General features: G+C 45.3%; 1 protein-coding gene across 5 annotated transcripts in view; it reads left to right on the top strand.

The window, feature by feature from the left end:
* Positions 1-14002, top strand: part of PEAK1 (pseudopodium enriched atypical kinase 1) — an 86606-nt gene that overhangs the window by 43868 nt on the left and 28736 nt on the right. For all 5 annotated transcript variants that reach the window (XM_072345081.1, XM_072345078.1, XM_072345082.1 and 2 more), the window contains one exon: positions 10361-13621. In XM_072345081.1, coding sequence (XP_072201182.1) covers positions 10473-13621 — 3149 coding nt within the window. In that variant the 5' untranslated portion in view covers positions 10361-10472. The remainder of the gene's footprint in view (positions 1-10360; positions 13622-14002) is intronic.

Here is a 14002-nt window from a genome sequence, read left to right as displayed (position 1 = left end):
TGTGTTCAGCTTGGCGTGCAATGGTGCGTTACTGATCCTCATCCTAAAATCGGGCAGGGCTTTTTATCTCTTTCAAGAGCCTGGACTGAATAGGGCAGCTCCTTGACTGGACATGCAGAGGATTCTATTAGCAGGGCAGAAGGGTTCCACTCTGCTCACCATTAGTGTGAAGCTCCAGGAACACCTCCTTGTGTCTTCAGGCTAGCAGCAGTCTGGGAGTGTTAATGACAACGCACAAAGTCATTAGGGATTAAAGGCTGGGCAGCACTTTTTACTGAGAGGGCTCAAGTGCTCAATTTGCTTTTTGTTGTTTTTTTTGATGTAAAAAAAGCAGAAACCAGTAGCACTTTTTAAGTGTAGGAGCGAAAGAAACAAGTAACACGGTCTGTGTAGTGGCAATTACCATCACAGTTCACCTAACAGTTGGGATCCCGTGTACTGTTTATGTCATTAATTTTCCACTGCCAACATGTGTTATTAAGGCAAACTGGAGCTCACAACCTTAAAGACTGCAGTAGAGATTTCTCTGAACGAATGGCAGGGCTAAGGGCTCTACAGAGAGCATCATCTCTTCTTTGCACTGCATTGTGGAGCTGGCAAATCACATCACCCTCTTGTGTGTAATGGCTCTGAAGTGGTAACAGGGCGGTGTGACTTGGATCTCTCTGATCTGATGGAGTCCTGATGTTGTCTCCTGTGCTGCTGCACAGTCTGAGCCCAGGATCTCTGTAGGGAGCAGCAGAAAGGCATTGTGACTTTGTGCATCTTTCCTGCACAGAAGCTTGGTTCTCAGTCTCTGTTTCTCCCAGTCCACATTAGATGAGTCCTTACTGTTAACAGGTGAGTTCAAGTAACTTAGTGCTGCAGGAATAGGAGCTCACTCTGAGAGCCTTCAGGAGGGCTGGGAGAAGCAGACTTGCACTGAGTCGGGTTGGGATGGAAGGTAATGGTAGTGATGGAAGGTAATGGTAGTGATGGAAGGTGATGGTAGTGATGGAAGGTAATGGTAGTGATGGAAGGTGATAGTAGTGATGGAAGGTGATGGTAGTGATGGAAGGTAATGGTAGTGATGGAAGGTAATGCCGTGGGCTCGGCTTGTTTCTTGGGACAGCCATCCCTGCACTGCAGTGGATCACAGCAGTCTTGCGTGGGAATGAGGAATGCTGTCAGGAAGCCTTGTTTGAAAGGTAAAGAACGCAGATGAACGTCATTCAGCTTTTATCTTCAGGCCCCTGGTAGGTTAGCAAAATGTATGTTTGGCTAACAGCTCCTATAGGAAACGTTGATATGTTTAAAAAAGAACTAAAAAGAGAATTCTAAAGTCATTGTAGTTGATTTTCTTTCTTTTTCCCTTGATAAAGCTCATTTGCAGTGCTTTGGTTCTGTTGTTTCAGACGTGGCTTGACCCAAGGAGTGAACACTGGCTTGACTTCAAGCCTGTGGCTTTCAAGCATGGTTAGCAGCCCCTTAATTAGGGTCAGAGAGCTCTGCCAGCACTCCTGCCCATGGAAGGGACAATGCATGGAGTAGCAGAGCCTGGAAGGAGCTGTGGCAGGGACAGAGGAGCACGGCTGATCTCAGGGTACACTTATCTCAGTGGCTGCCAACTCTGGTCTGTAAGTGTTAGAATTCCCTCACTGCAGTGGGATACAGCTGCATGGCAGAGCCCCTCCTGCAACACCTGGCACACTTATGCAGTGTGGATTTTCCAGGGGCTGGTGATGCCTTTGCAAGTGCAGGTAGGGAGTAACATCTCTTCTCACCTCTGACACTGCTTGGACTGCGTGGGGGATGCTGGCAGAGAGAAACTGCAGCAAACTGAATCCTGGTATTGCTGCCCATTCTCATCAACAGTCGCTTCCCATCTTAGAGGTAAAGGATAAGAATATCTAAGGATACACAGGAAAATCCATTGTAAAGTGCTGTTGTTGTTCTTCTTAACACCAGCATTAGAAAACAGTGATGTTTAATCTTCTCACTTAGAGCTCCTCACTCATCTCACCGCTGTGGCTTATGGCTGCAGATGACAATTCATTGCGTTCTTCACGTCTGGTAAAATAGTTTATTGGGATGAATAAATGACACGGTGATTAGAGCAGCAGTCTAAGCGAGAATGAGCTGCTTGAACTATCTTTGATGACCATAAAATTACCTGTAGCTCGGTTCTCAAGATTATCAAAGAAATACTCAAATTAGAGTGTTTCTCTTTGATCACAGATGCAAAGAACAAAACAAAATGACTGCAGCAAGTAGAAGGCAATGGGAGGAGGCGGCTACTTGGAATGGGAAACTGAAGGAATTTTTATGAAGATTGAAGGCCTTTGTAGCCACCTTTTCAAGTAATGCATTTCTTTTTTTTTTTTTCCCAAGAATTAAATTGCTTTGGTTAGTTGTGGAGAGAAATCCTGTTCCTATTATTTCTATCATCTCATCCTGATTCTTCTGTCCTGCAGTATGGCAGCATTCAAAGAGCACTCCTCTTTTTTAAGACTTCCATCTGTCTTCCCTACCCTTGTAATTGCTACTGCTGTGGATCTGCAGAAGGTATGCTAGGGTAGTGTAAAGTTAGCTGACTCAGTATAGACTGAGGCCTCTGTTTTCCATTGTCAAACATGTTGGTGTCCCAGTGTCTGTATGAACATCTCATATATATAAGCATCAAATGGTTGGACTGGATGACCTTGGGGTCTTTTCCAACCTTCTAACCCTTTTCTGAGTCCAGCTGACCTCGTGATCTCAGTGCCATCTTGTTTCAGGAAGCCTTTTATCTAGAGTAGTTGTCTTTCTGCAGGTGTAAATGCACAGCCTCCTGGGCTTGTTGCTCTTGTTCCATGAGAGACTAAATGAGAGCACCCTTACGTGATGGAATGCCCTTACACTGCCTTCCTTACGTGATGGATCATTGCTCTACTGTTATTTTATTAGTCTCAATTTGAAACTATCCCAGTCTTTTTTGTTTCACTTAATAGGAAGGGCCTCTCTTCTCTGACAATATCTTTGTGTGTTTATTTCAGTGCTGTGTTTCTTCCTGAGATGTGATAAAAAGAATTGAACAAAGTATTCAGAGAATCATGTCATTGATTTTCTTGCACTGAAGGCGTGTAATCTGCTGCTTGTTGTGTGCATTCTGTGGCACCATTGGCACATACTGCAGTCAAGTGATTATTAAGAACTTACTAAAAAATAATAATAGCAATTGTGCCTTTTTTGCCCGTTATCTCATGGTCAAGTAGGAAGAAGAGCATGTTTTCATCACAGAAGTCTTGAACTAAGAAGTCCCTCTCATACTGGCTTTGCCCATCGACCCCACTCGTACTGGCTTTGCCCATTGCTGTACTGATGCACATCTCTGGTAAGGGGCCATGTAGCCCTTTTGTAGCTCAGCCCCTGGGTTCTCAGCTTTCTCCAGTTGTTGGCTTCACACAGTCCTGCCCCACTGAGCTGCTGCCCTTAATTTATCAAGTCCTTTCAATATCCCTGTTATTTGTTTTTTTGTTTGTCTGTTTTTTTTATATATATAATAGGGTTTTATTCTTAAACAACTCCTTACAAACAAGTATTTATTAAATCAAAAGCCTTTTTGGGGGGGAGGTTGTGACTGATGGCCAGTAACCATGTGGCTTTTCTGCAGTGCGTTTTACCTTCTGTATTCCAGCCAGCCTCTTACAGTATGGCTGCAGTCCACCAATAACAGTAAGTTATTTATCTGCTTCTGATACTACAGTGTTTTGTCTTTGGCTACTTTGTTATGAGCTCCTGAATATTGTTTTCAGTCCTGTTTTGTGTTTTGCTGCCCTGCAGTTACTCTGCGGCGTGCTCGGCAATAGAATGTTTTGCTGCATCAGGGGTTTTGCAGGGAAGTTTGGAGCCATAAGTTGCAGTAGTACATGAAAGGGAATTTCAGGTAAATTGGAGTTGCAGGATGGATGGATTCAATAACACAGGAATAACGCAGACGGGTTTGTTTTCAAGCGGCGCTCAGCAGAAGGTTAACCACAACCATTACCTGCTTTTGTAGCTGCAGAAGCAGTGCGATGTTTTTCAGGCCGTTCGTTGCTGTTTATTGGGAATACAAGAAGTTTAACACTTTTGTGAAGTTTCCTATTGCAGATGCTTCCATGTGCAGCTGGAGAAATAGGTAATGGGCAGGATTTTAGTTCATCTCAGCAGATGTGCTTCTGTGCCTATCTGTAATTTGCTGCTAGATCTTGGACTGTTGTATGCAGCCACCTGTAGGCATCCCAGTAAACAGTATTTATGGGATTGGCTCACTGGGGTGTGGAGAGGAAGGAAAAGGAAGGCTGATTTCCTGTGCAGGTGGAAGGTGTCCCAAAAGAATACGCTCAGTTGTGCTGTCTGAATGACAGCCGCTCATTAGAAACTCTCAGTATATTAATGAAAAGAAAGATGATTTTTCCAAAAGGAAAAATATTCTGTTAACAGTTTTCACAAGGTAAGAATCTGTTCCTGTCACAACTTAGAAGTTTGCATTCAGATACATGCCTTGGCTGGTCTCCTGGGCCTGGAAACCAACTGTGAGAGCTTGTCCTCACTGTATTTTTCTGTTGTAAATGTGATGGTGCAGAATCTAATCACATTACCTGCGCAGATCCTGAGGATATTTCTTGCCTCTTTGCTGCTCTGTGGCATTATCTCTTCGGGTTAGGTAAATTGGGAAGAAATGCCTGTTCTCTTCTGAAGCATCGCGGGTTGTGTAGCCAAGGGCAGGTTTCTGCTGCACTTCGTTGGTTATTTCCATCATGTTTCTTTTCTTACAGGTTTTACGTGGAAAAAAACATTCAAAGGTTTCCTTCACTCACTTGCTTTTGTGAAATATTAATGTCATTTAAGCTCTTCTTAACTGAGAGATGGTAAAGAATGGGAGGTTAAGGAAGAAAAGCTCCCAGTGGTTTTCCTGATCGTTTCATACTATTACAGCAAATTTGCAACTATTCTTTTCCTTCGTTCAGCATTGGCTCTGTTGTGCTCTGCCCCATAGCATGCCCTCTGTGCTGCTGCAGGTCGGTTCTGAACTAAGTTGGCAGTTTTATGCATGGGTTGCTCCAAAAGTAATGCCGCCTGTTTTGTTTCCACAGAATACAAATAGCACGACTTGATAGAAGTACTGCCACACCAACAACGTCCACCTCTGACACTGAGGGACAAAATAATACAATAGGAGGCATTACTTTCGGAGCAGCCCTCGTGGTTTATGTTGACCTAGAGTTAAGGTCATTACCTCTATAATATCCAGCAGAGATTGATTGTTTTCTGCAGATCTGCCATTATTTGGCCTTGAACAGATACCAGCGCACTCAGTTCGGACCAGAAGAAAACATTATCTGAGACAAACTTTCTTAGCAGAAATGATGGCCATGCATAGCATTCCTTGGAATCCCTGTCCTGTGGAGAATACCAGAGCACACTTCTGGCTTCCTACAGCAGTGATCAGGTATTCACTTTATCCACTGTGGGGATAAAGCTGTGGCGGTCCATCGTGCCATTGCTTCGTTCACATGCTTTCCTGGTGTCCCTGCAGCAAGCTACGTGCTGTGGCTGACCGTGGTGTCACACATCAGAGTCTGTAAGTGTTGATATGTTAGCCTTTATATCCAAACTCTGCTGCGATGCTGTACAGCACCTTGTTATGTAGTTTTTGCTTAATCTAAATTGCATTAATAAGTGCTGCCAGGTCACTCAGAGCACAGTGCTTTTGGGCACTGCCTGTAAGCTGGGGACCATGACTTCTGTCTGCCAGGCTCTCCGTGCTGCACTCCCTGTACAGAACAGATGTTGCCGTTAGCTTCACATGGAGTTTGGTTTCCTTTGAAGTTGAACAAAGGATGTAAAATTAGAGAAGGTTCTTTGTTTTGGGGTTGTTTTTTTTTTGGTGTGCTTTGTTTTGCCAGCATGAAGCAGAAAGCAGCCTCGTTGGCAGATGTCACATCTGTAGTGCCAGTTATCTCTGCTGGCTGCCTGAGCCCACAGCCACCAGGCAGGAGATGGGGCACAAAGTTGGAACATTTGGGGCTTTTTCCTCAAATTCCTTAAAATGTTTCTATTATGTTTGGATATACGGATGTGTATGTCAGACACTGAGAAGAGCAGCTGTGACTTCAGTCTGATGTTTAATGTACAGCGCTGCGTGTGATGATCAGTGGCTGTCCAGATCCTTGCAAGCACTTCAGGCTCAACCACAAAGCCATGGTGGTTTCGTGGTGTACTCATGCATAGGAAGCTCAGGCTGGATTCCCCTCGCTGATTTGTCAGGTTGAGGACATGTCTGTCAGTGGTGAGAGCCTGCTGGGTCGTTTGCCAGCAGTACAGTGGGCTGCTGCTGCCTCTTATAGAGGCTCATCACTGTGATTCATTGTGTGGCAAAAAAAACCCCCATGGGCCTGTTCTCATGAGTGGCCTGAAGTTAAAGAAACAGCAGAAAAGGAAACCTATACCAAATATCCACTGAGTTGAGACCGAGTGATGAAATGCACGCGTGTACGTATCGCTCAGTAATGTAGCAGGCATTCATTTAAGGGGAGGTTTTGCAGCATACAGCATTGAAAACACATGTCTAATAGGTGCCTTCATTTTAATACGCTCATTCATGGAGCAGGCCTGATTAATTAGTGCATGTCACCATCTGGTACTTACTGAGACTATTCATTTTTAAAATGTTGAAATTGTAGGGAATGTTGCACACCAATTAAGTTCCTTTTAATTGGATTACGTTAGTGTAAAGTATTACCAGAGAAGGCCTTCATCGGGATTCAGCCAACATGCATCTAAGGGAGAGCCGCCAGCCTGAAATTACTTAGAACAAAGGGAAAATGCTCGAAATGCATGTTTATTGCTAGCTGTGTGCACTCAGCAAAGATGGTGTCAACAGATGAGAGCCACAGAAATACCACTGCATTTGTGTGTGAGGTTCCATTCCTGATGGGAGGACGTCTGAGCTGGGGCTGCTCCATTTCTGCACCGCAGCTCCAAACCTGGCGTCCTCTTGACTCTGACCCGGAAAGTGAAATACGCTTTGGCATTGCTCTTTGTTTTATATCAACTTAACAGGGCCAGGCTGAGCTCTCCTGTGTGCAGCTGCTGAAACAAGTGGTGTTGTTTCTCATTCATACCCGGAGTGATTTAGTCCTTAAGCCTCTCAGTGCTGACCCAAGCACCTGGTGAAGGAAGTACCCTGATCTGTGCTGGCTGTGATACTGCAGCTGAACTGTCCATCTGTCTGTTCTCGTTCCTGGCACAGAGTGGTTTGGTGAATGTTTGCTGCTGATCGTCATGGTGCTGCTGTTTCTGGGTAAAAGTTGCAAGTACCTGTGTTATTCAGCTTAAACAGAAAGCTTTGCCATGCAGGATGACACGTGCAGCAGTACTAGATGTGCAGTCACATCCCTCAGCCATGGGAAGGGCTGTCAGCGCAGCAGCAGAGATCCCAGGCACACTGTGGAGCTCAGGAGGTCTCACGTGGGATTGCCTGGATCTCCTCATGGCCTTCTTAGTTCTGAGCAGTGGGGCAGAGACAAACCATGTCAGGATGGCAAAGTGGAGGAATGTTTTTCATGCCTCTGTGTGCATTCTCATCAGCAGGCTCTGCTGCCCCCTGTCCGGCTGCAGCTGTTAGCAGCCCAAGGAGCCGTATCCTGAATGTGTGAAGGATGTTACGGGTTTTATTTGTATTGAATGAAGATCTCATTCATTTCACTCATAATCACTCATAGTAGCGATTCCGTAGTTGGAACAGAAATGCAGTGGTTGTCTTTAGAGGGAAAGGAAAGCACCAGAAGAAGATGTCTGCAGTTGCACATCAGTGAAGCTGCCAGAATTCCTTCTAGAGTGCAGTACCTTTTTACACCTATAAAGGTCAACGCGAACTTCATCTGTAATAGCATAAGAGCGTGTCTGGTTTCAAAGTATGGAAAGAGCTCAGCGTTGGAATTCTTTTTTGTGGTGGTTTTGTTTTGTTTGTTTTGCTTAGCAGGCGTTTCCTCACGTCTGAAGGCGCGCATTTCCTCTTTGCAACAGCTGCAGGCAGTGGCAGAGCAGCTCATAGGAACCCGTTGTGAAGCAAGCAGCAGCTCTTGCCTGTGTCAGGAGTCCCATCAGAGCGTATGGCTGTGCTCAGTCCCTTCCCATTTGGTGCTAAAGGGTGAGAGATCTGAAAGTTCCAACGTGCCTTATGTAACTCCTGCGTACTCCTGGCATGTCCACATTGGCACACGCGTGTAGTTCTCATGCACGCCTTCTACATAGCACTCATGTGGATGACAGGAGAGCTGATCCATATCAGTGTGTCTGAGCAAATGGGAGCGAGTACGGCCAGCGGGAAAACAGGAGCAAAATGTCCATGAGAGTGTGCAGTACTACAGTGCTTTCTCATTTTACCCAGTGTTATTAGCAGGAAAAGCATTGCCTAGCAGGCCATAAAAGTGCCTGTGTTGTGATAGGATTGCAGAGCGAGCGCAATTCGTGCCATTTCTGGGAAATAATATTACCCAGTTAAATGGTAAAAACCTCTACTCAGCCGCACTAATCCTTCTGTTTCTGTGATCTGCTTGGAGATTTTCTGTAATGGAGAAATATATTTGCCAAGAAAATATTGCAATTAGTGCATCTTTCCTCCTTGTATTTGTTAAATACACGAAAAGTAGTTGAGTAGGGTATAACATTTCGCTAATCTCTCTCATATTTTAGCAGAATTAATGCAGTTTTTCTGGTTGCAGGACACAGGCTTGCAAGGTGTTGAACAAGCAGAGCAGTACAGAGGCACTTCCCTCAACACACGGATAGAAGAGGGGCTGAAGGCTGGGCAGAGCTCAGTCTGGCGAGCTTTCTGTGTTAGGTCATGCAGAGGAAGCTTTTGGCACCGACTTTCTGGCCAAAAGCTGTGTCTGGAAACATGTTTAGTCAATGTATGGAATAGGATGGCTGTGGTAGCGTGTGTGAGGGCACTGTGCTGTAATACAGTTAGACTGCAGCCCCATCTGCTGTTGGAACTGCGCTGCTCTTTCAGCTCTGCAGGGCAGCCCTGTGCCAAATCACAGCACGACGTGAGGAGACTGACAAAGTCCTGCCAGTGTCAGTGTGACACACGGCTCTTATTGTTTGCTGCACTGATGGAAACCAGTTGTGGCCACGGAGAGTGCAGCACAGCTGTCCTGCTGCCCGCTGAAAAGCCACCAGCTGTGGACAGAGCTGCATCTCCAACTACGTGTGTTTGTTGTTACGCTTTCAATGTACCTGCATGATCAGCAAGTTTGTTTTCACCAAAGCATGTAAAAATATAAAATCACCGCTTCTTCAGCACCTGTGTTTAGAGAAGCAGCTACAAACGTGGACTCTTTCACCTCAGTAAAATGCCTTCAATCGCATTTGAGTTATGCTACAATGAGGAGGGGACCAGACTCAGGAGTTCATTCATAAACTCTCACAGCCAGGATGCTCCGGTGACTGTAAATGACAGCAGTTGTGTTCAGTTTTCCCTCAGGGCCGGTGGTGTCAGGAAATCAGAGAGAGGAGAACTCACTTGGAAATGAATTTATGATTGCATTTCAGTTGTTACTTTAAGGAGGGCAGGTCTGGGTGTTAGGTGAAAATACTACCTGCGAAACAAATCAGAGACTAAAAATCCATAGCTCTGTTTGGAGGATGCAGGAATGTCTTATTGCCAGTTACAAGCTGAAGGAGAACAAGCAGTGACTTTCCAGAAAGATTGCCCCAGCATTTTTCTATCTGGTTTTCCAGCACAGCACTCCAGCCTGTCTTGTCAAACAAAGCATCTGTCCAGTTATAATTCAACGCTGCTGGAAAAAAAAAGTGCTAAAATGGCTGAGTTTGGAATTGCTCAGACATATTTTGCCACTTAAGTTGAGCTGGTTCACATTTGAAGCTAAAACAATCTAAAATTGCATTTGAGAGTAAAGCATACTATTACTTTCTTGTGCCATATTTAAGCGGTTATGTTGGAGGCAATTTGCACTAATCCTTGGTTTTATATCCTCTTCCCAGCATTTGATTTATTGTGTAAAAAATAAAGGTCAATGGTCCTGAACTTGTCAAGAGAATTACTCTGTGTTCTCAGTCATTGCCGTTTCTCTCTTTCTCTGCTCTGTGTAATGCAGGACTTAGCTGACAATGTTTTAATTCTTCATGTCTGAGAAAGATGATAATTGCAATTTCTTTTTTTTTTTTCTGCATTTCATTTGAGCGGGTTTGCAAATTCGAGTAAAAAGAGCTAGGATCAGCAAAAGGCCAGTGGGTTATTCTGAGTCATCGTTCACCATGTTTAGAAATAGCAAATGTATCAACCGTCCTGTTTTACCCATTCTTGTCCCCGTTCTCTTTGGTGTTTCAGAATGATTGCTGCTCAGAACAGTAGCCATACCGGGTGAGCAGAGAGGAAGCACGAGGACGAAGGTCCTACCATGCACTGAACAGCACGGCGTCACGCGCTGAGGTCTGGGAAAATGTCTGCTTGCAACACCTTCACTGAGCACGTCTGGAAACCCGGTGAATGTAAGAACTGCTTTAAGCCAAAAAGCTTGCATCAGTTACCCCCGGTGTCTGAAAAAAAAACCCTCTCGCATGACAATCTGAAAACCAATGCAAACCAAAGCAACAGCCAGCGTGGCAGGAACACGGGAAGTTTCCGACCACCTGTGGCAAAGAAACCCACGATAGCTGTGAAGCCCACCATGATGGTAGCAGACGGGCAGGGGGTGTGTGGTGAAATTGGCACTCCGGATCATTGTGAGAATAAATCGGTGCCCGCGGGTTGGAACCGAAACAAAGCTGTCTTGCACAAAAAACCACTGAACAATAATAACGAAGATGAAATTGAGGGCTACAGCCATGTTCCTAGGCCTTACGGCAACAGTGATGGTGTAGGGAAGATACCAAATAATAATAATAATGGACTGACAGAAGTTTTGAAGGAGATTGCAGGTTTGGATACCGCACCTCAGCTGACTGGAAGCGAAATGAACTCGAGAGAAACCTTCTTGGGGAGAATAAATAACTGCTATAAAAGGTCATTGGAAAGAAAGATCCCTCCAAGCTGCATGATGGGTGGAATGAAGGATTCTCACAGTAAGCACGTTATTCTGAGTGGAAGCACTGAGGTCATAAGTAATGAAGGAGGACGTTTCTGTTACCCAGAATTCTCTAGCGGAGATGAGAGTGAGGATGACGCGTTTTTTGGCAGCATGCAGGAAGAGCACGAGAGCTGGGATGAAAGTGATGAAGAATTGCTAGCAATGGAAATTCGGATGAGGGGCCAACCTCGCTTTGCTAATTTTAGAGCTAACACTCTGTCTCCTGTTCAGTTCTGTGTTGACAAAAAATGGAATACCGTGCCTCTTAGAAACAAGTCTCTGCAGAGGATCTGTGCTGTGGATTACGACGACAGTTATGATGAAATTCTGAATGGTTACGGGGAAGAGACTGTGATTCTGTATGGGCAAGAGAGCATTCAGAGCATGGTATCTTCTGATTCTACGTCTCCCGATTCTTCTTTGACAGAAGAGTCTCGTTCTGGAACAGCCAGCAGCTCTTCACAGAAGCTCTGTAATGGAGGATTATCTCCTAGTACCCCCCAGGACATCAAATTGATTGAACCAGAATATGAAAGCCTCTGTGATAGTCAACAAGTGAAGGATGTGTCAAAAGCTTCCAGGAATGTTCCAAAGAGTCTAGAAACCCATAAGGCCGTCCTCGCTCTTCGACTGGAAGAGAAGGATGGCAAAATTGCTGTGCAGACTGATAAGCAAGAGAATAAAAGTTCCTCGGATGTCAGCGGTCAAGCAGTAACTATAAATTTGGTGCCTGTGGAAGAGCAAGCTAAACCTTACAGAGTGGTGAATATGGAACAGCCAGTTTGCAAGCCGTATACCGTAGTGGATGTATCAGCAGCCATGACTAACGAATGTAAGGAGAGTCAGACCGACACCTCAGAAGCCAAAAATTCATCATCTAACCCAAGTTCTCCAGTAACCCCAGGCACACCTATTAAATCCTCTGCAGCTTCACCTGCACGAGTCAACGCCAATCTGAAAAAATCCAGTGCAATCAGATACCAAGAAGTGTGGACTTCTAGTACGAGTCCAAGGCAGAAGATACCAAAGGTGGAGTTAGTTGCTAACAGCTCTGGACCTTCTGTTCCTCCCAGGAAGACAAGCCACAAGTCAGCTCCAACTTCGCCTACAGCTACAAACCTTTCTTCTAAAACGATCCCAGTCAAGTCTCCCAATTTATCTGAGATAAAATTCAACAGCTATAATAATGCTGGGATGCCACCTTTTCCCATTATCATCCACGATGAGCCCACTTATGCTAAGAGTTCCAAAAATGCCATTAAAGTTCCGATCGTAATCAATCCAAATGCATATGATAACCTGGCTATCTACAAAAGCTTTCTAGGGACCAGCGGAGAGCTGTCTATCAAAGATAAAACTACCAGTGTAATAAGTCACACATACGAAGAAATTGAGACAGAAAGCAAAGTGACTGAAGGCGGAGGAGCCAAACCCACTGAAGCGAAGGGGGTGACGAATAGCACTGAATGTAGACTGGGTTCTGTGGCTCAGAAGGTGCAAGAGTTTAACAGCTGTCTCGGTAAAAGTCAGATATCACCTCAGAGAAGTCATAGTTCTGAGCGCAGCTCCCCACCGAGAATTCAGAAGGCAGCACAAGAGCCTGCAGATGTGACTCCAGAGGCTTCTGCTCCCACTGGCAATAGCAGTAGAGAGAATGCAAGCACGGTGCTTTCACAGATTGTGGCTTCCATCCAGCCTCCACAGTCTCCTCCAGAAACGCCACAGGCTGGGCCCAAGTCTTGCAGTGCAGAAGAGCTGTATTCCTTACCTCCTGATGCGGATGCTGCTAAAAACACCCTAGTACGACCTAAATCTCTGTTTACATCCCAGTCTGAAGTAGAGTCATCCAAGGCCACGGAAAGCACTGCCATTAAAATGCAGAAGGACACGGCTTCACAGCCAGTTGCCACCAATTCCCCAAAGCCCATGAGAGGCACCCCGATTGCCACCAGTCCCAAAACAGAACAGGCACCGCCATTCCCTCCTCCGCGGTCCACGTCTTCGCCCTACCACGCGAGTAATCTGCTGCAAAGGCATTTCAGCAATTGGGCCAAACCCAACAGTCCCACCAGGTCGACAGAGGCGGAGTCGATCCTGCACTCCGAAGTTCGGCGAGCTGCTGATGCCAAACCCAAACGCTGGATATCGTTTAAGAGCTTCTTCCGACGCAGAAAAACCGACGAAGAGGAAGATAGAGAGAAAGAAAGAGAGAAAGGGAAACTGGTGGGTCTGGATGGGACTGTGATACACATGCTGCCCCCTCCTCCGGTTCAGCGGCATCACTGGTTCAGCGAGGCAAAATCAGACTCCAGTGAGAAGCCATCGATTGTTTTCATGTACAGATGTGAACCAACACAAACCGAACCGAAGGCTGACCATCAGCACAAGGGTGGAGTGGAGTCTGCTATCGCAGATGTACTTGCAAAAGACAAAGGTGAAACACAGGAGAAGTCTCCGGAGAGCTCTGAGCAGAAAATAACGAGCCATCCATCTCCACCTCAGATCCTGAAGAAAATCCCCAGGTAACCGTCCTTCCTTTTTTACTCATTCCGTTGTACACTGCACTGTGTATGCTAGGTTTTATTACATTGCATACATTTCTCAAAACATATTAATTTTAGGTATCTTAAAGCATATTCTAAAAATCTTTGTGTGATATCAGTTATCAGTAAGAAAAAAATGACCAGGGACGGCACCTACTGTTTAGTGTTTGTGCTCGCAGGTCTGTTAATGCGGTCTGATTGCCATGTTACCTCAAATCTGATACATCTTCCTGAATTTCCAGTTGAAGAAATAATTCTTGTGTTAGAAAAAAGCTGAAGAATTCCTCTGCAGAAATAGAAGGGCGGCTATTGAAAACTAGAGATAAAAGCTCTGTGAGACATATAAAAGGTGGCGTGCTC

This window comes from Excalfactoria chinensis, chromosome 10 (assembly GCF_039878825.1).
Source record: "Excalfactoria chinensis isolate bCotChi1 chromosome 10, bCotChi1.hap2, whole genome shotgun sequence".
NCBI lineage: Eukaryota > Metazoa > Chordata > Aves > Galliformes > Phasianidae > Excalfactoria > Excalfactoria chinensis.
Note: the sequence above shows the minus strand (reverse complement) of the source record. Positions and strands in the feature narration are given on the sequence as shown.